The sequence below is a fragment of the Natrix helvetica genome, assembly GCF_964273705.1.
Source record: "Natrix helvetica genome assembly, chromosome: 4".
Classification (NCBI taxonomy): domain Eukaryota; kingdom Metazoa; phylum Chordata; class Lepidosauria; order Squamata; family Natricidae; genus Natrix; species Natrix helvetica.
In genome coordinates, this window is record NC_138550.1 from 125,584,977 (window position 1) to 125,610,524 (window position 25,548).

Below are 25,548 nucleotides of genomic sequence, written 5' to 3' on the forward strand. Positions count from 1 at the left end.
GGAACGGGGGAAAAACGGCGTTGGAAGCCATTGGTGGCACCGTGTGAGGGTCCGTGTTGTCGCCCGTCCTCGTCGCCAGTGTTAGATTCGCAATAACGAGTCTGAGGCGGCTGTCAGTCCAACAGGTTTATTCGAATAACAACTAGCTGACAGGAACACAACGCGGGCCGTCTGACAGCTATTTATACTTGCAGCTGTCAGACGGCTTAACCAATGAAATCTCGACAAATCTCCCGCCGGCTGGAGCCGCGCCTAGGCCAATCAGAGGGCTTCCCTGAACGCCCTCTGCTGGCCAGGCTCGGCAGAACTCAATACAAACCATCTAAAATAACACTTTGGCAGGGCAGATATTGTATCAACCTTGATGATGCTCTTATGCTCATAGCTTTCTGGAAACCGGACTCTACTTTCTAGGTTTTTAATGTATTTTCTGCCAATAGTAACTGCTAAAATAAATCCTTGCATTGTGGAAAATGTTTCACTAGTTTTATTATACCTGTTCATACTGTTCTCTGTAACTATTAAATTTCTCATTTAAAAGCTCTGATCTTTGCTCTGCTCTAATTTTTTTTAAAAAAAATTCCATTCAGCTTCTTGTACAAGAGATAGAAGAATTCAATTTTAAAAGTATAAATCTTATATAAAGTATACCTATTCTCTATGAGTTTTTTAGAATGACACAGAAGTTACTTTAAAAGCATGTGATGGATTATATTGATTTGATTACAGCAGTAAAGATATGATAGCTAAAAAACTAAGTTCATTTTCAGTTCACTATCTTTATTCAATTCTAGAAGAAGAAAAATATAAATTGTGTTTTATGTTACAAGGAAGATCAACATAGAGCTCAGAAGCACAATATTTATTTTATATCTCATACATATTTTGCCACAAAAATACATTTACATACCATTATGCAAACCTCATCAGGATAATCCACGAGCATATCCCTTTTTAATGTGACTTGCACTAAAAGCTTGCATAAAGCTTAGTACTTTTTGCTTGCAATTTCCCCCCATTCTTTTCAAAGCTTGCTATATGGTTTATGATTGAATGCAAAATGGATTGTTTTCTATAGTTGTGAAATAGACTGCTTAAACATAAGTTTGAAAAATTATGGCAAATATGTAATTTCCTTCCAGTTGCTTACATAATGGAAAGATGTGTTTATGTTTTACATACTGTACTGCACTGCATCAGAAAGACATCACACATGAGCTTGTTATTCTATTTTTTTCTTACAATCTACTTGCCCTCTTATTTTCTTGAGAGTTCTAAATGAAGTCCATATATCAACAATAAAATAATGTCTAATCTTGCATGGATTCCTCAATGTTTTTATAAGCTGCAGAACAGTTTTCATTTCTCCAGATTTCCTAACTTCCTTTTCAGCCTCAATGTCATGGCTTTTAATAAACTCGTAAATAAATCTTATAGGTATATAGTATTTGATGGTTAGCTTGAGACAATATTTCCCACAGTTTCTGAATTAAATAAAGCTTGACATCTAAACTAGTGAAGATACAGATATATCACACAGAGCTGCCTAATGTCATTTGCGGGTATGGGACATTCTTCAACAAGCCTTAGAAAGCTCTGAGCCAATAACCCACTCTGGAGAAGCTGTCACTTACTGTGAATTCTGCTCTTTAACTTAAATATCAGAATCGGTGGCAGGTCAATTCTAGCATTGCTGATACAGCATCCCCTAGGCGAAGTCCAACCTTTTTCTTACATTTCACCCTGGGATTAGCTTGACTCCCTCTATGTTTCTCCACTGAACAGCTAGAGCTAATTTTTCCTGCGCGAAGTAAGAGATATTGTTGCCATGACAACACATTCTAACAGTGGGACTACTGACATTAGTTGAAGAGATTACAGGGAGGCTGTATCAACCTTCAACCAGGACTATGGGTTCTTCGTCTAAAATATAATTATCCTAAATTTACCTCAGCCTGGGATTATCTATTCATTTTGCTAAGGATGATTAATAAATTGGAAATACATTTGACAGATATATTAGAGTATTGTTTACACAGATACCGGCCCCACTCTGAGTAGATTTTATTTTAAATGCAATATAGCTCCTTTTAAAAATATTATACATTCCTCCATGTTATGTTATACTCTTATATCCTACAAACCACAACTTCTGCAGAGGTGGAGGACAAATTAAAATGGTCCAATTATACATCTGATGTATATCTGCATGGTTGTCTGAATGCAACATGCAATTCCCCATGTTGTCTGTTGACAATATTGACAGTGCCCTGCCTGAGCTTTGCTGTTAAAAAAAGTGAAGGCCTCTAGGCCATTTGCACTATTATTCTGATGTACTCTCATCATGGCAAATGATAGCTGCAATGATTAATATTTGTGCACCTTTACAACTGATGTAAATCAACCAGATTTTGAGAAGATTATCTACAATGATGTAGCACAATCTTAGCCATTGAGCACAATCCTTGTGCAGCCCTCCCTTGAAAAGTATCCAAAACTTCAGTGTGGGATCATATGCTTGTACATCTGCATTGATTACATGCTGATTGTATACACGTTAAGATACTGATAAAGGGGAATATATGTAGCTTTGGGTTGAAATGAGGGGTCCTTGGTGTCCTCTGAGCTTGCTTGTTTTCTTGCAGTCATTTCATTACCCAAACTAGGTAATATCATCAGTGCTAGTAAGGAATGTTGTTTGCTGTCAGTTTCTACTCTGGGTGGCTTGCCCTGTTGGTGTTGGTGGGGGTGGTCTTAGAGATCCTTTGGTTGGGCTATTTACTGTCGGCTCTTTGGCAGTTTCTTGATTGGGATATTGTTTCCTGGATAGTTTGTCTGATGTTAACCTTGGAGTTAATCTTTGATGAATTAATCTATGCTTAATCGGCATAGATTAACTTCAATATTAATATCAGATCAACAAACAAATTAGCCACACCCCAATCAAAAAAGAAGCCAACAGCAAACAGCCCAAGCAAAGAATCTCTAAGACCACCCCTACCAATCCTGACATGACAAGCCATTAAAATATAAACTGACACAGTGGTAGGTTTCAAATTTGTTTAGAACCTATTCTGTGGGTGTGGCCTATTTTGTGGGCGTGGCTTGGCAGCATGTGACCGGGCGGGTATAGCCAACTTGACATCACTCATGCACACTCAGTCACATGACCACACCCCACCCCAAAATGTGGCAAATTTTTTGGGGACTCCTATGAAGGGGGGGGGAGAAGAGAGGGGAAAACCTCCCAAAATAGACAACTGGAGGATTAAGGGCCGAAATTAGGGAGATCGGAGAAGGCAGGAATCCAGTAGAAAGCTATTGCACGCTGGGAAAAGAACCTTGGGAGATCAGAGGGGGCAAGACAGAGGGGAATCCAGTAGAAAGCTATCGCACGCTGGGGAAAGAACCTTGGGAGATCGGAGGAGGCAAGACAGAGAGGAATCCAGTAGAAAGCTATCACACGCTGGGGAAAGAACCTTGGGAGATCGGAGGAGACAAGACAGAGGGGAATCCAGTAGAAAGCTATCACACGTTGGGGAAAGAACTTTGGAAGATCAGAGGACAGAGGGGAATCCAGGAGAAAACTCCTGAGCTTGCTGCTACTGTCTAGTGGATTGTGCCACTGGACCTCTCCATGCTTCTCAGTTCACCACCTCCACTCCCAGGTATTGGACTTGACACCAAATTGGGCTAGGATAGTGCGGACGGACGGATGGGGAGCAAGGGAGCGAGCGACAGGGCTGGGGCAGGCGTTCCGGAAGTTACTTCCAGGTCCACCGGTCGAACCTCCTTTCACCGGATCGGTAACGTTCACCATCCGGTTCTCCCGAACTGGTGCAAACTGGCAGAAACCCACCACTGAACTGACAGCAAACAGCATTCCTTACTAGCACTGATGATATACACTTCTAAAATCCTGTGGGAATGAATGTCAGAAATGGAATCTATGAAATGATTAGCCATTTTTTTCAACAGGTGTTCATGAAAGTCAAAAATTCATACAATTCAACAATTATAAACTCGCTATCACTAATGGGAAAAAAACATGATTCATCATTAGTAATTTGGAACAATGCTTTCAGCAACATCGGGTGCGTTTCAAGGTTTTGATAATAATCTTTAAAGCGCTCCATGGCTCAGGACCTAGTTACTTGCGGGATTGTATTCTGCCCCATACATCCCTGCGACCAATCCGCTCGCACAGAGAGGGCCTCCTCCAGGTGCCGTCCACTAGACAGTGTCGGGGGGCGGCGCCTAGGAGTAGAGCCTTCTCTGTGGCGGGCCCAGCCCTGTGGAATGACCTCCCTCCGGATATTAGGAATTCCTCTCACCTCCGCTCCTTTCGTATTAAGCTTAAGACCCACCTTTTCCAAGCAGCTGGCCTGGCTCAACTTTGATCTAACCATATCGCTCCTGACGGGTTTTTACTGGGTATTTTAATTATATTTAATTATCTAGGGGTTTTTAAATACTGTATTTTAATTGTTTATTTATCAGCCGACCTCCTCCTTGTGTATGTCTCAGTATATGTCTCTGTTATATGTTTGTTCTGTCCACATATTTATTTCATATGTTTCATTGTACGCCGCCCCGAGTCCTTCGGGAGAGGGTGCGGCTAAGAAATAAATATTTATTATTATTATTATTATTAACATGCTGTACTATGCAAATTTGTTGTCTGGAAAAATAAAATTGACAAAAACAATGGTGCTACCAAGCCACCAAGAGAGATGGAGGATTATTACTGCACTAGGGGTTTAAATAACCTTCACAATATTATCTAGGCTTTGCTTAACTCTGTTGTTATTTTGACAAAACAATAGCTGGGTTGCTCCATAATGATAACCATAAATGTAGAAGTGTACAATTTCAATTTTCTTTGGGGAAGTCTTCAAGGAACTGGAAAAGGAGTTGTGTGGAAAAACAAACATAAATCAAATTGTATGAATCCCAATATTTACTCCTTCAGAAAGAACTTTCAACAGTCCAATATGTATAAATGTTTCCTATATTTTCTTTTTAGCAACATCAACTTCGTTGTACCTCTTAGCATGGAATAAATGATGGTGTGTTTGGAAAAGTGACTCAGCAGTGGAATCCAAATTTATACCACACTTTTGCATTTGGTTCCCCCATTCCTATCAATTGCTACCCCTATGGGATGCTCCCTGTTGCAGCAAATTCTGAAAAATATACACACAGATGCTTGCTTCTTAATATGGAATGAGAGATATTAAGAATTTAATTTCCTAGGTCACATTAGAGTGACTGGCCTGGCTGTGTCATAAAACCTCTGTTATTTCTGAATTCTGCACATCAGCCTGTCCTGTTTCTCCTTTACATTTGACAAGGATAAATTTACAGAAACAGAAACATTGATGTTGTTACCCAGTTTGGGTAATGAAATATCTGCAAGAAAATGAGCAAGCTGAGAGAGCACCAAAGGCTCCTCAAAGACTGGGATTAACCTCTTTTTTTCACCTTTCCAATTGTTACATTTCACTAGTCACTAGAGAATTCTATTCTCCCAGGCCTCAAGCCAGTATTAAATCTCTTCATACATTTTTATTTATTCTGCATGACCTTTTCAGCATATCACAACCTCCTGTAGTTTTGTTTTGTTTTGTCTTAACCTACATCTATGATGAACTTTCCTGGACTCAAGATCATAGCTTGCGTATAGACTAGGAGAAACTATTCTATTTTCTATTTTGCATGTTTCAATTATACAACTGTAAAAACCTAAAACAGTGCTACGTACCATGTTTCCCTGAAAATAAGACAGGGTCTTATTTTCTTTTGACCCACAAAATTTGTCTTGGGCCTTATTATCAAGGGAAGGCTTATTGTTTTGGCATTGCCGGGTGGTTGCTCTCTTGCGAGCGGGCTCCCAAAGAGGCTCAGGGGCGAAGGGCTGTGTTGCGCTATCGCAGCAGCGCAACATAGCAGCCATGAAGCGACCACGCTCATGAGCAGCCACCTGGCAAACCCCCTTTCCAGCCGGGCACAGCGCCATTCACTGACCTAGAGGTATTGCCAAGCCACATGAGCGCCTGTTTGCTGCTGCCTGGCTCCTGCAGCTTGGCGCCTTCGAAATGCAGTGAATGGTGCTCTGCATGGCTGGAGAGGGGGTTGTGCGAGCAGCTGTTCCGCTCCCACTTGCGCACCTCTCAGCCTCATGATGCCCTGGCCCAGCTCTCCCTGCAGAGCCAAAGCACCTCCGCTCCCGCCGCCGCTGCCATCCCCGCATGGCTTTTTTGGCGGCTTCCAAACCAAGTCTTCTGGCAGTGGCCGCTCTGGGCATACGCTCTATGGTATGCTCCAAGGAATATCAGCTGAAACTGTTTTTGCTGAGCAAGCCATTGAAGCAGATACAATACAAGTCCTAAGATATTTGTGGACTTGGTTAAGAGACAATGGGCGTCCCCCACTTCAGGACCGATGCCTACCTCGATGGATAAAAACTTCTTTAATGTAGATAGAGATATGGCCCAGGTGCTCCTACCACCTACCATAGATGCCCCAGTAACTGCTTTGCATACCTCCACCAATAAGCCTGGGGCTCCAGAAGATGCCTTAAAGCCGGAGGACAAGAAGGTGGAAATCACTTTACAATGAGGTCATCAGGCGGCAGCCTGGGCAATAAGAGCGGCTACTACCGCTTCCTTTTTTAACTGCTCTTGTCTGCTTTGGTTAAAGGATTTGCAATAGCAGGTTCCTATTGTGGACATCAGAGCTCACCAGAACATTAACAAATTGGTGGCTGCCGTGCAGTTTTCCTATGATGCTACCTTGTCGGCTGCCAGCTTTGCCTTTAGGGATATTGCCTCATGTGTAGCTTCGCGCAGGTTGTTATGGCTACATCAATGGCAGGCTGACATATGCCACAAATTGCGCCTGGCTTCGGCAACTTTTACCAGTGATCCTCTCTTTGGGACTGCGCTAGATCCCTTTCTGGTGGAGAACAAAGATAAGCGGAAGGTTCTCCCCACCGCTCCATGGAAAGGCATGTTCACGGGGGCTCCTTACCCGAGACAATCCACCTTTTGTACCCAGGATTACGGGACTTCCTTTCAAGGTCAAGATTACGGATCTTCCTTTCGTGGGTCCGACTTTGGGGCCTCAGGGTTCAGGCAACATCAGGGTGGCTACACACCAAGACAGAGATTTCAGTCTGATCGCCAGGAGAGGGGCAAGCAATCTAAGGATCCATTTAGAGGGGGAGGTGATGGTGGCCACTTCTCCCATCGGAACTATGCTCCAGCCGGGTTCCCCACCCATCAAAGGCCATTTAACATATTTTGCTGACTGTTGGGACCTCTCCACTTCCGATATGTGGGTCCAATCCACTGTTAGAGAAGGGCTCTCCCTCAAATTCCTCTCTAGCCCCCCTGTATGTGTCCAGTGTCACATAATCCAACCCGGAGGCAGCTTATGCAGGAGGCCATTCAACGCCTATCAGATATCATGGCCATCCAGCCTGTGCTTCCAGATCAACAAGGTCAGGGTTATTATTCCATTCTTTTCGTGATTCCAAAAACCTCGGGCAGCTGGAGAGCTATTCTTGACTTAAAGTACCTAAATCACTTGGGGGCATTAGGCAGGGGGATTTCCTCAGTTCTATAGTTCTAACTGAGGCATACCTGCATATGCTCATCTCCCCTGCGCACAGGCAGTACCTCAGTTTCTGCTATCTGGGGCATCACTTTCAATATAGGGCCTTACCCTTTGGGTTATTATCAGCCCCTCAGATTTTTACGAAGGTATTGGCGGCATTGGCGGTGTACCTCAGACTGGTACCAATATGGCTCTAATGCTATTTAGATGACATATTGTTACAGTCATCTTCTACTAGCTGGGCACTCAGAGATCTGGACATTACCATGTCAACCCTGAGGGCCCATGGTTTTTCTATCAATCTGACTAAGAGTCATCTGCAACCTCAAGGTTAATTCATCTAGCTGCCTTGACAGATATGGTGTCAGGTACAGTTTTTCTATCACCTGAGAGACAGCAAACCCTCAGGGAGTTGGCTTCCAAGGTCATCAGGGAAAGGCAGGTGTCTCTAGCTATGTTATCCAAGCTGCTAGGTACTCTGGTGTCCATCCTAGGTATTGTGCCCTGGGCACGCCTGCATACCAGAGACCTTCAATGGTTTCTTTTACCATTTCAGCGAAGGCTCATGAGCTGCTCCCTGTCCAGGGTCACCTTACCAGCGGAGGTATCCCATTTCCTCATATGGTGGAGCTCCCCAGCTATCATCAAGGGGGAATACTTCAGGACTCCAGACTGGGGGACAATCACAACGGACACCAGTCTGTTTGGCTGGGGTGCTCATCTCCAGGCACAGATGGCACAGTGACAATGGAGCCAGGCGGAACGAGCTCACAACATCAACTGGTGGGAACTCAGTGGGAACTCAGAGCGGTCCGCCTGGCTCTTCGACAGTTTCGCCACTCTGTCAATATACCATAGAGTGTGCTGAGAGTGGCCACTGCCGGAAGACTCGATGCTGGGATGGCGGCGGCAGGAGCAGAGGTGCTCTGGCTCTGCAGGAAGAGCTGGGCCAGGGCATTGTGAGGCTGGGAGGTGTGCGAGCAGGAGCGGAACAGCTGCTCGTGCAACACCCCCTCTCCAGCTGTGCAGAGCACCATTCACTGGCATTTTGAAGGCGCCAAGCCGCGGAAGCCAGGCAGCGAACAGGCACTCCCATGGCTTGGCTATACCCCTAGGTCAGTGAATGGCGCTGTGCCTGGCTGGAAAGGGGGTTTGCTGTGTGACTGCTCGTGAGCGTGGTCTCTTCATGCAACATAGCCGTTCGCCCCTGAGGCTGTGCCCAGCTCTTTGGGAGCCTGCTCACAAGAGAGCAGCCGCCTGGCAACCCCCCTCTCCAACTGGGCACAGCACCGCTCACCAACATAGTGGTATCCCGAAGGCGTCAAGCCATTCAATCACCTTTTCCCCTCCGGTTCCCATGGCTTGGCACCTTCAGCATAAAGCTAGATTGGTTAGCGGCACTCTGCCTGGCCGGAGGGGGGATTGTCCAGGGGGCTTATTTGCAGGGGAAGGCTTATATTTTTTCCCACCAGAAAAATGTGGCATGGCTTTCTTATCAGGACATATCATATTTTCAGGGAAACACGGTAGTTGTCTGTAGGATAAAATATGAAAACCTATGTCATTACCAGTTATTTCTGAGGCAGAAAAAACTATTGGCACTGAAGACAGAAGGTAGTAACTAATAATCTATTAATAGCAATAGCACTTATATACCGCTTTGGGAAAATAGAAAGCTGGCAAAACAAGTACCGTAAGTTAAAACTTCAGATTATTTCACAGATTTTGCAGTGACAATAAACAATCACATGGAGTATTAATTACTTATCAGATTTTCTCATACTTTATTTGTGTGATTATATTCAAAGCTGCTACATATAATGTTGCATTGATGCTTTGAAATAATCAAATCTATACATCAAGTGATTTATAGTAATTTAAAATAATTTCACTAGTATCTGTATTTACCTTAAAAGGGTTCCAAACAAAACTTGGATGATGTGAGTTTTTAGGATGAGCAAATACATTATTTGTTACTGATACTTTTTGTATGCCTAAAAAATCTCTCTGCTCTGGGCTGCTGTGAAACGCTATGAGGGTAAGTAGCGAGGCATATGTCTGAGTAAACAGAAATTCCTGGACTTCATAGATTCCTGAATAAAAATAGTTAGGGTCATGATACACCAAATATTAGGCACAAAAAGGCAGTCAGTTCACATTAAATTCTTTTTAATAAATTAGAAGATTCTTAATAGTTGCAGAAATCAATACTTATTGACTAAGTATATAGGGCTGGCAGAGGAATCTTTACTTTTTTATAATACCAGCAGACCTCTAGTGGTTGTTAAGATAAATGATTCTGTCTTCTGTAATTTTGTATTTGAAATGTAAGTTTTGCAGCAGGAGGAGAAAGGTAATACAATATACTAATACACAGAAGACTTTTTTTCATATAGTGCTAATAAAGTCATTAATGGATTAATTTCATAAAAAATTATAACGCTACATTATCACAAAAATTACAGCTGTAAAAAAGGAAGCATTTTCTTCAACTCAGTGGTTTTGCATTCCAATTTTAGGAATATTTTTACAAAATAGCTACGGGTAAATTGTTTTGATTACAAAGTTTAACAAATGGACATAAATTAAATCAAATGATTGAATAAAGAGGAATATGGTTTACACTGGAAGATAGTTCATTCCCGAGTATCTAGAAAGTTGCAATAGATAAATCTTTTTTTTTTATAATATTTTTTTTATTTTTCTTAAAAAGGACAAAACACATACAGAACAAGAGCAAGGAGAAAAGAAAAAGAAAAACAATTTCATCAAGCATGTCGTTTGGTTACAAGTTTTTGTGCAGCGGTTTTTACAATTAAGAATAAAGTCACTGATTGTCCATTAAACATAGTTAAATGTTTCATTGAGCATTGTTTGTTCAAGTTACCATTAGTATTCTTTCATTTGTGACAGCCCTTATTTCCTTACATCCATAATTATCTACTAGGTAACAATAAGTCTTTATAAAATTATATCACCAATCTCTAATAAATAAGAATAAAGATTAAGTCAAAAGATTCCCATTAATCCATATTACACATTTCTACTTTCCGTTAACCATAGAATTTTCAATCATCCACAACTCCAAATATAATTTTCCATTATTAATTATCAATCCATGTAATCATTAAGTGTTTCAATTTATATATATATCCATTGTTCATTACATCATCATTATCCCATTTTATATTATAAAATAGTCACCACCTACAATCATACCTAACAATTTGAATCATCTCACTCTTATGCATTAAGTACATTCTTCTTCTTCATAGCAATAGATAAATCTTGAGGATCCAAATAATAAAACCTTAGAATCTGAAATAAACACATGCACCCAACCACAGAGAGAGAAAGAGAGGGAGGGAGGGACTAGTTCATGTAAAAACTACCAATAACTACATTTTTATGTACAAGTGGCAATAAATGGAAACAGTGCTGTGTGCACACAGGCTTTAACGCTATTATGTCTTTTATTCACTATTTTGAACTACCTAGGCATTTACAAGCAATTTGGATTAAGGGGAAAGTCACGTATCAAAAATTTCAAACACTGACTGGGATAATTAGGTATTACACTGTTCTCAATGTATGCATCAAGCATCAATGTAGGCCAGGGCTGGCTTATGGATCAGAGTCTGCCTTTTCCAATTATACTCAGAATGATTCTCTCATTTCTTAATTTATACAAATATCGGTATACGAAACAAATTAAAATATGTTTGCCTGATTTCATTTAAATCACTCTATCTTACCATTACCAACATATATGTTTTTGTGTTAATTTGAAAGGTATTTTTACTGCAAAGGTAGGAAAAAAAACAAAGAAGTCTACCATTAGATAGTGACAGTAGACAATAGAATTAAAACATAAAGAATCAACTAGTAAACATAAATAAAAACACTATGGGAAAACTTTCTGGTTCTCCCCTTAAAACCAAGTTATTTATACTATACATTGAATGTTAAAGTTTAAAGTCTTTCCATCCATCTATTATTTTTTATTGGACTTATATTTCCTAGGAATCATATCTCAAATGTCTAACTTTATCCTGTTATGCAATGAGTATATTATAAGACCACTTTTTCTTAAATTTGGTTAGACTTCTATTATGGATATATACTATCATTTCTGCCATTGCTGCATATTATCCCTTGTTGGTCTCCCAATCTGATACTGTTAGCACAATTCCTCTTTTTTCAATGTTGTGCCAATGTTTTCTTGTAGCTCTCAACATATATCTTGCTAAACTGTTATATTTTTCATTTATGTTTTCCAGGATTGCATCCAATAAAAATATCTGTGGTTTTAGATCAAATTTTATTTTTAGAATTTAATGAATACTGAGAGGGAGGGAGGGAGGGAGGGAGGAAGGAAGGAAGGGAAGGGAGAAAGAAAGAGAAAGAAAGAAGGACAGAAACTCACTTTTTTGCTGGGAGATTCAGCAAAGGAGAAAAACAAATGCTGTTGCTTTAAATCGGAACTGAGCATGCCTCACTGTGGAATTCTAGGAGTTGAAGTCCACAACAGAGGGAAGGGAGAAAGAAAGAAAGGAAGAAAGAAAGAAAGGATGGAGGGAGGGAGGGAGGGAGGGAGGAAAGAAAGAAAGAAAGAAAAACAGCAGAGCAATTTAGAGCTTAAAGGCTACTCAGAGGTCATCTAGTCCAACCCCCTGCTGCAACAGGAAACCTTACACTGTCTGGATTATTTTGGTGCTTCTAACAGAGAGGAAAATTGCCAGAAAGGAGAAGGAGTTTACTAGGTCAAGACTGCCATGCAGAGGAAGGCAGAGATAGTCCTTGACTTATGACTACAATTGAACCCAAAATTTTGGTTGCTAAGCAAGAGCATTGTTAAGTGAGCTTCACCTCATTTTACCCAATCCATGATATCTCCTGGTGAGTGACATCAAGTTGGCCACCTCCATCCAGTCACATGACCGCCAAGCCATGCCCCCAAATAGGCCACGCCCACAGAATAGGTAGTAAAAAGTTTTGAAATCCACCTCTGCTCTGATTATTCCTTTGACATTTTACATTCACTTTATCATACAATTTTTCATTTATTCCATGTCATATTTCAGTAACATTTTAATAGATAATATTCAATAGATATTGAAATTTTTGTATATAAAGGTTTCAAATTTTGTTTTTGTTTGTCTCAATATCCCCTCTTCTTTTTTGAGATGATTTTTTATTCTTCTAGTAATTTATAGATGCAACTATGATATTCCTACCTTTGTTAACAGTTCTTATTTTATTTATATTTATTATTAAATTTATTTGTCTCCCATCTCACTTTAGTGACTCTGGGTGGCTTACAACATCAAAATAAAGCCATATATACATACATACATACATACATACATACATACATACATACATACATACATACACACACACACACACACACACACACACACACACACCAATGTATATAAATACAATACAATCACAATGAATATCAGACTATAATTAAAACTAAAAGATGAGGAAAGGAGCAGGATATATCGAGGGGTGGGTGGGATATGTTATTAATTGATCATCCACTTCCAGCGTAATATTCTCCCACTAGGGCCCCAAGCCAATTGGCAGAGCCAGGTCTTCAGGCTTTTGTGAAAGGGTAGGTAAGGGGCCAATCTCACCTCCGGGTGCAAGATGTTCCAAAGAGTGGGAGCCACATAGTCCCTGCTATGTCTTTAGTCTATTTTGTGAGTCTGGCCACACTATGTTAGCATATGTAATTAAATTAAATTGGTTCCTAACATGCATGTGGGTTTGGGGGTGTGTGAGTATTTTTGCTGAATTTAAAATGACCACAGAAATAAGAACTGTATAATTCCAATTTCTTTTCTCATTTTCAGTTTATATAACTTAGAAGTATGATTGTGGATTGCACAGATCAATGAACCATGTCACATCTGTCAGCCCTAGTCATACCTTTTAAGTCTACGTGGTACGAATGCAACATAGCAGCATAAAAAAGGAAATAATTTGTCTTATTTAATCATGCTATTATAGGATTGTATCTATAATAGATTAGGCTTTGTTATCATTCCTAGTCTGGAATCAAGTCTCTTAATCTTCGGCAATACAGCACTGAACTATTTAATAGCTCCATTATAAAGGTGTCATGTAATTGCTGAATAATACCCATAGCTTATGATGAAGGCTGTCTTATGTCAGGAGGAATTGTAATCTAGACATATTCAAAGGTCATCAAATGAGTTAATATTCATCTAATTGTTTTTCCACAAACGGGTAAATCAAGACTGCAGTAGCACAAGTATTTTTTCCAAATAAACAATCCAAAAATAATCATTTACAAAGGGTAGGCAGAAACGTGGATGGAATGGCTTGATATTTTCCCCCTTAACTTCCATCATGGTTCTACGTTTTTCAATGACAGGTTGAAAAATCTAGAACTAAAACAGAATAGAATATTTATTTATTGGCCAGGTGTGATTGGACACACAAGGAATTTATCTTCAGTGCATAACCTCTTAGTGTATATTCAATAAACAAAGTAATATAAATATAATCATAAATATAAAGATACCAATAGGGGAAGGGAGTGGGAAAGATGAGAAGGATAATTGTAATACAGCCTTACTACATGGGTAAATATCCTTAGGCATAATACAATGCTGTAGGAATTAGGTGTTCAGCAGAGTGATGGCATGAGGGGGGGATTGTCTCTGTTCCAGGTGTTTTGACATGCAATGCCCTATAGTGGCATCCTGAGGGGAGGAGTTGAAGACCCCAGGATGTGAGGGGTCTGTAGATATTTTCTCAGCATTCTTTCTGACTCATGCAGTACATAGGTCCTCAATGGAAGGCAGGCTGGTTGCAATTCCATTACTAGAGATTTTAAAGAAAAGATTGGACAGCAACCTATCTGAAATGGCAGAGGGTCTCCTGCTTGAGCAGGGGTTTGGGCTGGAAGATCCCTTCCAGCTCTATTCTGATTGGTTTTTTTCTGCAGTCCTAATTATTCATTGAAGTCTGTACCTGTCCTGTCCTGTTCAGATGCTATACCAAACCAAAAAGTTATAGAAGTATAGACCGATTCAACAATTCCTCTGTAAAACTGTATCAGCAGTTCCTTGAGCAGTCTGAACTTTCTGAGTTGATGCAGTTTTACCTTTTTAATGATAGTTTGAATGTTAAGTGTCCATTTCAAATCCTGGGAGATTGTAGAACCTAGAAACTTGAAGGCGGTTGAGCGGAAAAAATCCTGTACTATTTCTCATGTTTGTTCAAAGACCTTTCCTGGAGATGTGATTGTCTGAGTAGAAAAAGCTCACCCGTTCCCTCTTAGATAGGGAACTGTAACAAAATGAAAAAGGATTTTTATCATTTGATATAAACAAAATAGAGTTACTATTCTATTTTATTAAAGTTTACCAACAATGACTAGCTTTTTGGCCCTTAGTTATACAAATGTATTTTCTTAATTTTATATGTTTCTTTTTCTCCTCCCCTTCAAATCTGCATGCAGTAAATTTAAAAGTATCAGATGAAAAGTTACATTAAAAAAGTAATGTAAAGCCATTCTTTCAAAATTAAATTGTGAGAAATCTAAGTAATAAAATAATTTGGAACGATTCCATATTCAAGGACTTACTTGCACACCCAAAGTGGGTGACATTTCCAAATATTCAACAGTAGCTTGTCTAACCCTAACATTTTTTTTTAGTTCAAATTAAGGTTGAATTTGTCCATGTGTTGAAAGATTAAGGAATTTAGAGAATACCAGGATGCTAGAACCAAGCAAGATGCATACAGGAAGGAAATGATGATTTTCTGACTCTGTTGGCATTAGATTCATATGTGCCTTTATTTATTACACAGCAAAAATGAGCCCAACTGAAGGATCAAGTCAAACACAAACATCTCTCCAGTAAAAAATCATTTTTCTGGTAAATAAAATTCACGAGACATAAATATATTCTCTTATGATTTTTTTAATACTTTTGCCATGTGTATTGACTACCATAAAAAGTAGAAAAGTGATAAGAACATGAAGCATTTCTGTTTCCTGAGTGAGAAAGAAGAAAATTTTATTTGTGAGACCTAAGTAATCATGTAATAAAATTAAGAACTTGATTACAATCAGCTGGCAGTATTTTGTTGCCAGGAAGTCAAACATGACAAACAATTTTGAAACAAGTATTATTATTAGAAGCCATATTCAATTGCTCATACTGGACCAGTCAGAACCCTGCACTGCATCTTCTAATTACATCATTCACATTAATGTTTTAAACTTCTGAAAACATATTACAGAATAAAGTAAAATATATACAAGTGCAATATTTTTAGGAAAATAGAAGAAAAAATGTGCAGTTAGAGAAAGTCTGGTTTTTTTTAATTTTCTTCTTGCATATTTTATTTCTAAATAGATATAGATACTAGTAGCTATTCAAAGCACTGGCGGCTGGCAGATATACAAGAACTGTTCCATGTTTATTTTATTTATAGTATATTTATCCTATTTCTCTAGGGAATTTAGCAGGATAAACTATCCTGCTTTGGACACACAAGAATATTGGTTAGCCTGATTCCTCAGTAAGAAATAAGCAGAATTTAAACACTGCCAGGAGTTCGATCCTCACCAGTTTAAGGTTGACTCAGCCTTAAGTCCTTGTGAGGTCAGTAAAATGAGGATTGTTGGGGACAACATACTGACTCTGTAAACCACTTAGAGAAGACTGGAAAACCATGAAGCAGTATAGAACTCTAAATGCTATTGCTATTATCTGATGTTCCCTTCCTATTATTAAAGTAAAATTTCTCTGCCTGAGCCTAGGGCAAGGTTTTTCCTACCAAGGCAACCATTTAGGAATCCTGACTTTTTGGTCTGTACTTGACAGACTAATAACCATTTTTTTTTCAAATATTGGGGAAAATGAATATAAAACGCATTAAGGAAAGCTACATAAAGAAATCTTTATATTAGGGAAAGTTGCATATGCAACTGGACATAAAGCAAACAAATTATGTTTTATATGACAATAAATGTATGGCGAGGTTTGTAAAGAATCATGCAGGAATTACAGCAAATTCGTGAATGAGTATATGTAAAACTAACACAGATTTGATCTATTTGTAGGGCAACGGATGAGCCTAGCTCAAATGGCAATTCATATATATTTACAAGCAAACCTTCACATTTTATGACACAAATAATTCAGAACACTGTGCAGAAAAATGTTTGATTAGATCAGGCATCATTCTGCGGTCAGTAGGAGCCTCACAAAGAATTCACTAAAGTGCCTGGCACTGTTGTAATAATTGTATTAATAGTAAATGTAATTTAGTTTCTTCTAGATCAATGAAGAGTGCTTTGTGCCAGCTTTGCTTAAATCTTTTGCAATTTTCAAAAGTATTAGTCTTCAATATAGTGGCATCACCTCCAATTTGAAGAAACCTATTTACCTTGCCATCGAGGAAAAATATACGTCAATCGATTTTCAATTCAGCACCAAAGCCTGTTTTCACACATGCAGATGCAGCCTAAATAGGTCCATTATTTTGCTTTACTTTTTAATTTACTGACAAATTAATACATAGTTTCTGTTAGTATTGGTATTGGTATATGGTATTAAAAATGAGAATGACTTTCTGTCTTCACAATTATACAAGAGATGTAAGGTGGTTCTGCATATTATTCCGCCAGCTTATGTCTAGGCTAAAGATATTCATGAAGTTTAGGAAGACGCAGAAAGCATAGATTTCTATTTTAACTTAACAACCTCAAGCTTGAAATGCTGTTTTTCTAATTTCTTTTCAAATACTCAGTGTTTAAGTATGTATATTTACTTGTTCCAACTATATAATACATGACATGTGCCTAATCTAAATTGAACTCTTGTGCAGAATTCAAGAATTTTTCCCTATTACAACAGGAAAGCCAAACTTAATCAGTGAATAAAAAGCTGTACTATAATGATTTTTTGTGCTTGACCAAGCAGTTATGTTGCAATTTACTACCAAGCTGAGTTATTCGTTTATGACAACTGTAATACTTTTTAATTAGCATATGATTAATTCCTTATCATAAGCAACAAGCATTATCCTTTAGTTTAAACTGACAATTATATAAAATGTGTTATAAGAGTCATCCAACAGTTTTCTTCATTGGCATTCTTTTTTTTCTTTTTTAAAGGTGCAGGATTCATAAATATCCCTTTTCACTTTATGTGAAATTCAAAGAAAAGAAACTTCTACATGAATTTTCTTTTGAAAGCTAGTTGCTTTTGCTCTCCCATTCTTTAAATTCAAGTGTCATACCACTGTCTTCAAAAGGTACTTAAAAGGTCAGTGATGTTCCATAACAAGCAGGCAGAATGTCAACCAAATGAAGCAACAATCCTTGCATCCAAGAAAAAATGGGAATTTTTTTTAAAAAAGTATTGCAAGTATATAAATTATGTTGTCAACCTCCTCAAGAAAATATTAATTATCTTTAGATGTCATAAACTATGCTCAAAATGTTCAAAGAGCAGATCTAGCAAATTTCAATTTAAAAACAAAATAATAGAAATTTTGTTTTCAGGCAGGAGACTTTCAAGCAATGCACTTAGCTGTACTTATAAGAAACACATGCACTACACTCCATTCCACAAGGAATAAGTACAGGAAAAGAATTCCAGTCACTAGGAGAGAAGGCTCATTGTCATGTACCATTCACTTGTATCTAGCCTAGCTGGCAGTTTCTCAACTTCTGTAGACTTTTAACTTTAAATACAGATGTTGATACAGCATTTTAGTGCACAGCTGTCCAATGCCTGGCTGTATTTGCTGATCCTGTAGTCGTTTTTTTTTTTTGTTAAGACCCATTGCTCAAGATGATGCTTACCAAGTATTTGTAGTGTTTACATTGGTCAACTGGATGTCATTAACAGTGATTTTTGCTTCTATAGGCTGGGTATTTGGCATGAGCTGGTAAAGTAATTGTTTTGTTCAGGCAGATAGGGCAAACAGTATAACAGTTTTTGAGAATTTGTTTAGCAATAACTGTGGGTCGCTGTATTTGTGTGCCAGGAGCACTCAGGCATTAACAAAGAGGATTTATTGAAAAACTGTAGGGGACACTTTGTGCATTCAAGAGGCAAAGGTCAAAGAGAGAGTTGTTCAATCACTACCTGATGTACACTCCAGACCCTGGGCAGCATGTAACAATATGCAAGAAAAGAACAGATTGAGTAGGATTGGGAGTAGCATACAGCCCTGTGTTACACCATTGGAAACGGTAAATGCAAATAATGTATCATCATTGTAAAGAACCTGTCCAGTCATTGTATCATGGAATAGTTGATTCAACTTCAAAAATTTCCTCGGGCACCATAACATCTCAGGATGATCCAGGGAGCCTCTCTGCTTAGTGTCAAATGCCTTTCTCGTGTTAATAAAGACAAAGAGGCTTGTTGTACTTGATGCACTTCTCCTGGACTTGCCTCATGGCATATATCTTGTTGCTGTACTCCTTTCTGGTTGAAAACTACACTGTGCCTCTGGAGATTTCTTTCTGAGACAATGACAAGTTTGCTTAGGAGAATGTGGGCAAAGATCTTGCCTGTGATGGATGACAATGAGATATCTCAGCAGTTTCTGCAGTCTAAATTGCTTCTCTTAGTTTTATAGAGAACCACAATGAGAAGCATATCCTCTGTGGACCAAATGTCTTCAAAGACATTTTGGAATGCAAGGTGTTTGGGTCTAGGGTTTTGCAGATCTCAGCAGGAAAGCTATCCTGCATGTTGCTTTATTTGAGGTCACCTACATGAGATCACTTTCTTAATCTCATTAGTAGAAGGAAGGTAGGTTTAGGACAGGGGTGTCAAACTGGAGGCCTGTGTGCCAGATGTGTCATGCGCAGACCACACCCATCCCAGCTCCACAAATGGGAAAAACATCACAAAACATCACATGACGGTAATGTGACGCTGCGAGTTTGACACCCATGGTCTAAGACATTGAAGACTGGCAGCTGAGGAATCTGATGTAAGATACCATGATCAAATCTGGATGGCCTATTGAGTAAGTTGAAAAAGTGTTCAGCCCAATGGTTTTTCAGTTCTTCTTGGTTTTTGATCAGTCTCAACCCATATCAAGCCCAAGCCCAGAGATGAGACAGTGAGATCCAATTGAGTTCAAAATTGTACTTGCACCTAATGGACAGAATCTTGCCAAACTAAAGCTATAACTTTCTAACCTACTAGATATATCCTGAGATATTTTAAGGTTTGATTACCCTGGACCTCTTCCCTCCACCCCCATCCATCTTGGGACTACACACTCTCTTAATCTGGGTCTTTTTCTGAGAAAGCTCTGAGTTGTAAAAAACAAAGCATTCCCTTGCTGCTGCTGCTGCAGGTCCACATTTCATCTCATCCCATCCCATCAGGTGAAACAAGAGGGGTGCATCCTAATTTAGAAGGACCATAGACACTGAAGAACTCTCTGGTGATATATATATCTGCATAGCATTTCACCTGCTCAGTCTTCTTGTGCCACCATTTCTTTTGTATTTCTTACAGTTTTATCTATACTTTAAATTAGGTAAAGGTAAAGGTTCTCCTCGCACATATGTGCTAGTCGTTCCTGACTCAAGGGGGTTGTGCTAATCTCCATTTCAAAGCCGAAGAGCCAGCACTGTCCAAAGACATCTCTGGCATGATTAAACACCGAAGGCACATGAAACATTGTTACCTTCCCACCAAAATGGTTCCTATTTTTCTACTTGCTTTTATACATACTTTCGAAATGATAGGTTGGCAGAAACTGGGACAAGTAACAGGAGCTTACTCCATTATGTGGCGCTAAGGATTCAAACCGCTGAACTGCCGACCTTTCTGATCAACAAGCTCATCCTCTTAGCCACTGAGCCACCGTGTCTCTATACTTTAAATTACTGATACTCAATTTTTTCTTTCTTTGATGTGATGATGGAATATTCTGCCAGTCTGCCAAGGTCTTGTTCTTGGCCTGGAGGACTGCTGAAATGGTTTTGTGGTTTCCATCAATCAGTTATCAGACCTGCAGCCATTTACTTTTGGAAGCTATTTGGAACCCTGACACCAGTCTTGATATGCCCATATTTTCAGTCCAAGTACACGTTTTGCAGTCTGTGTGATATCTTCTTTACACTGTATCCACTTTTCAAAATGGGTTCCTACAAGTGATAAATTGCTGGAGAGGTTTTCATTAAGTACATCTTGAAAGAGTTGGACTTGATCTGTTTCTTGTAGACTGCTGATGTGGATTGGCTTTCTAAGAGTTCTTGATTGCTTATGATGTAAAGGGGCTATGTGAAGTTTGAGAAGTGACCACACCAGCTTGTGATCTGTCTAGCATTCAGCATCTCACATGGTATAAATGATGGTGATGTCTTTAAGATCGTGCTGACATACTATGACATAGACAGGTAGGTCCCAATGTTTGATCTAGGATGCATGTAGGTAGTTAATACTTGTTTGCAAATCTGACCATAGTGTTAGCGATGCAGAGGTTGTGCTTCACAAAGTATATTAGTATCTTTGAAGCATTAAAGCAAATATGTCCTTTTTAAGACTTTCAGAGTGGCTTCAACATCTGCCCAATTTATAGGACATGTCTCTGCATACACAGATAACATTTCTGTTAGGGCCAGATGTGAAGCAAAACAAATATGTAAAGCAAATACACGAAGATGGCTGTTGATAGAAGCATCTTCCAAAGAATACAGCTACTTTAATGATACATTCACACAAAAACTGTTTTTGTTTAAAACGGTTTGAACAATCCTATGAAATAGTTGGTCACATTCAGGAATCGACAATTGCCTGCAAATTATCAGAAATAAAGAGCCTGTTTGGTGTGATGGTTAAGGCTTTAGCCCAGAAACTGGGAGATTCTGAGTTCTAGCCCTGCCTTAGACACAAAGCCAGCTGGATGACCTTGAGCTAGCTCTCTCTCTCAGTCCTAGGAAGGAAGCAATAGCAAATCACTTCTGAGAAATCCTGCCAAAAAAACCCACAGCGATCTCCAAGAATTGGACACAATTGAATGGAAGAAAAACAAAAATCAATAAAGAAAAAAACTTAGCAATAAAACTCATCTTCATCTATTTAACATTAAAATATCTTACCATCTTGCTGACTTTGAAGATTTTGTGGACTTTGAATTCTTTCTTCGAGATTTGAACTGAGGTCAGAATTCACAGCAGACATTCTGGTAGAATCACTCAAATCAAATTCATCACTTTCTATGGAACTTTCATCCTGAAAAGATAATATTCCATATCACAGCCTATTTAAAATATCAAAGTAATTTTCAAACATGTTTGTACTGAATTGGATTATGTCACGTAATAAGAAATCTAGTAAGAAATACATATAAAGAGTCAGAACACTTAAGATTGTAAGCCTCTGTATAAAGAATAATTGGCTGATTTCCCCCTGGAAACCTATATTCTCTCTCTCACACACACACACATACACGCTATGTATAAATGGATTCATAATTAATAATTAAATGGAACAGAGATGGAAGGTTGCACAAAACAGCTGTAATTTCTACTAACAGGTCACCATAATACTTCTATCTCTTAAAAACGCAGAATGAAATGGTGTAATGTAACAGTGGTACATAGTGTTATATCTTTCCTATAAATCCTAGCAAAGAAAAAGAAAATCCAAAGGACTTGTATAAACTTCATCAAATTGTAATAGATGCTATGGTGAGACATCAGATGAAGGAATAGCAAAATAGTTTGGCATTATGAAGGATAAAGAACAAAATTAATTTTGGGGCAATTGTAGCAGACGAATAAATTATAGATAAGTAATGAATCAAAACAGATTATCATTGTTTCAATAACTTCTTGTTATTGATAAGCATTAATGTATAAACTGAGTTTTGTTTTCCACCCAACATATATGCAAGCATGATGAATTAATTCTTATAAATAAACATTTAGTATAAATTCAGCATGCATTTTTGAAATTATGAAGTGCTACATTACATATAGAATTTATTTATATTTTCTAGGACCTCCCTGTCAATCTATTCTTCACAGTATACAATATATCCATGAAATGAACTCTTTCCTGATGAAAGGATAGAAATTCATTTTCTATCAAACTTACTGTAATCTAGTGTGAAAATTAGTTTACCAGTCTGCCAGGGAAAGTACTCATCAGGAAAAAAACACTGTTTTCCAGAATAAAAGTAGTTTGATATGTATTTTCCTCTCAACACAGTTAACATCATGCAAGAAGCAAAGGAAACCTGCCTTCTGGCCCTTGTCTTATTTCTTCACCACCTTTATGTTCACATTGAGATCTAAATAAGGGGAAATCCTCCATGTAGGGTGTACATTTTCTCCTATCCAGACTTCTACCCACGATGTGGAGATAATACACCTCCTCTACTCTAAATGGATAACTAAAAATAAACATTTAATAAATGAAATAAACTGACTACTTATTCCTAGGATCCCCAATTCAGAGGAAGAATTAGCTTTCAAAGCTTTTATTTTCATGGAAAGAATAAATGTAGCCAAAAGTAGTAAGTATTACACAGGAAGCAACTTTAAGTGTTTTAAATGAGTGCTTTGTAACAGATTGTCTATCATATAAGTTATTTTATGAATGGGTAATGACTTCTTTACAAAGTAGCCTATTTTGCAAGAACATTCATACTCAAATACTCAAAAATCTAGATCTGCTAACAATCCCCAAAAAAGTAGGGGATCCCTGATTTATACTATAGTAAATGGATTCATTTTAAGTCATGAAATGGCCTAAATTGCCCTTTAAAATTTTTTTTTACAAAGCACCAACCACAGCTATTTAAGTATTATACAGAGATTCCACTACTGAAAGTTTGAAATAGATGCAAATTGTTTTCTAGGCTTATTTAACAGGAGGTTCAAAAAGTCAAGATTGTGGACATGACTGCAAATCAACCCCCCACCCCACCCCCCACCCTTTAAACATGAAATGCCGATAAAGAAGGGTGAGACTTGAAAGTCTCACAGATCATCTTGTGTTTTTTGTTTTTTTTAATGAACCTAATCCTTCACATGGATACCCTTAGGGGATAATGTGGAAGGCATGCAAACCTAGGCTTTATTTCTTGAAATACTGTATATAATCACTACTACAGTCTGTGCAGCAGCAGCTCTTTGTCTCTAAGACAATTACAAAAGCTACAATGGGCTTCATGTCTTCTCCATAGTCCCAAGATAGTAGACAACTGGGAAAAATAGGGCAGAGCAATACTCTGTAGTTATGCCTTCTTTGGTCAGTGTTATGAGTTACTATTATGAGTTGTACTTTCTAAAAGGAAATTGTACCTGAAGTAATTGAATAAATTAAAAAAAAACTTTTTATACAAATAGGCAGCTCCCTACACCTACAAAAGTGGAATGTATCAGTAAAACCTACATGGTAAACTGCTTTGGGTTTCTTTTCATATCTGGCTGTTGTGATACACAACATCTCTGGTTGTTGTGATACACAACACAATTATAACAGGTAAGTGGTCTTTTCTTATAACAATACTGCTTCTGAGAAAGTAACATCTAGTTCCAGCACTGTGGCTCTTTCCCGAAACACCTAAGGTCACTCCACATATTACAATTTACAATCATGCATTGACTAGGCATGTGTCATGTTTTCCACCTGGTCACTTCATTAGTTCAAATAATTCCAAAGGAGTAGTACTTGACTAGAAGAAAGAAGAGACTCTAGTCTACTCTCATCTTCAAAAGCCAACTTGATGATTTTGGAACAGGCACTCCCTTTCAGCTCAATCTACCTCACAGGATTATTGTTGTAGGGGGGAAAATAGGAAGAGGGAACACTGGATGCTGTTTTGAGCTCCTGATGGAAAGGTGGGATGCAGATGTAATAAATCAATAAAAATGAATTGAAAAAATTAGAAAAAAATGCATATCCAAACAAGGGTAATTTGACTGATGATTGACTAGGCTTCTAATTGGAAGCAATCCTTCCCCGCCACCAAAAAATAGTCAATTGAAAATAATTTCACCTAATGAAAAATAATGGGAATGTTTTGTAGCTCCCGTGTGTTTATGGTACTATTTTTTATGACTAGGACTAGGTCACAACCACTTAGTAACAATCCTGTTCCTGGTTGTCATGTTACAGATTCAGACTGATCATCCTATTTTCCAGGATCATATACATTCATAATAAGTAAGGAGAATAACACAGCATAATGTGTTAACCTTGGATACTTCTGCAAGATCCAGTAACAGAACCTGACACCCTGAGATAATGGTCATGGCCCCAGAATCTTGGCACTAATTGCCAGTTTTGACATATGCCCAGCTGAAAGCCAGGCAGTTGATATTCAGAGTCATTATTTTTTTAAAAAAATACTATAGAATGTACTTATGTAGGAAATAGTCAGATGTTCATAGGGACAGTTGCAGGCAGCAATAACACACTACAATTATAGTCCCGCTAATATACAGAATAGACACAGCAGAGCAGTTTATTATATAGCATCTTTTTCAGACCTGTAGCTATAGTTTGCAAATATACTGCTTTTCTGATTCTGTCTACTTAGACAGGTGATCCCTGCTCAATAGAGTTGACTGTATTCAACAGTTCGTACTCCCAGAAAAATGGGAATAGGTTAACAATTTAAGCCTCTCAGCAAGATATTTTATTCATGATGCATGATGAGAAAATATGGCATAAAGTGATTTGATACTGTGATCATACAAGTATGATCCATCCGAGTAATAACACGGAATCACCTTGCTAACTTTTTCAGGGGTTAGCCAAAATTGGCTTGGTGCTGCCATCTGATGTCTACATTAAGGAAAGCTGATTATAAATGTTACAAAAATATGTTCAAAAATGTATGTGTGTGTGTGTGTGTGTGTGTGTGTGTGTGTGTGTTGTA

At 38.4% G+C, this 25,548-nt stretch overlaps 1 protein-coding gene across 3 annotated transcripts in view; it reads right to left on the reverse strand.

Moving 5' to 3' along the window:
• Positions 1–25,548, reverse strand: part of NOL4 (nucleolar protein 4) — a 162,247-nt gene that overhangs the window by 61,660 nt on the left and 75,039 nt on the right. For all 3 annotated transcript variants that reach the window (XM_081950805.1, XM_081950804.1, XM_081950806.1), the window contains exon 5: positions 21,755–21,887. In XM_081950805.1, the coding sequence (XP_081806931.1) occupies positions 21,755–21,887 (133 nt within the window). The remainder of the gene's footprint in view (positions 1–21,754; positions 21,888–25,548) is intronic.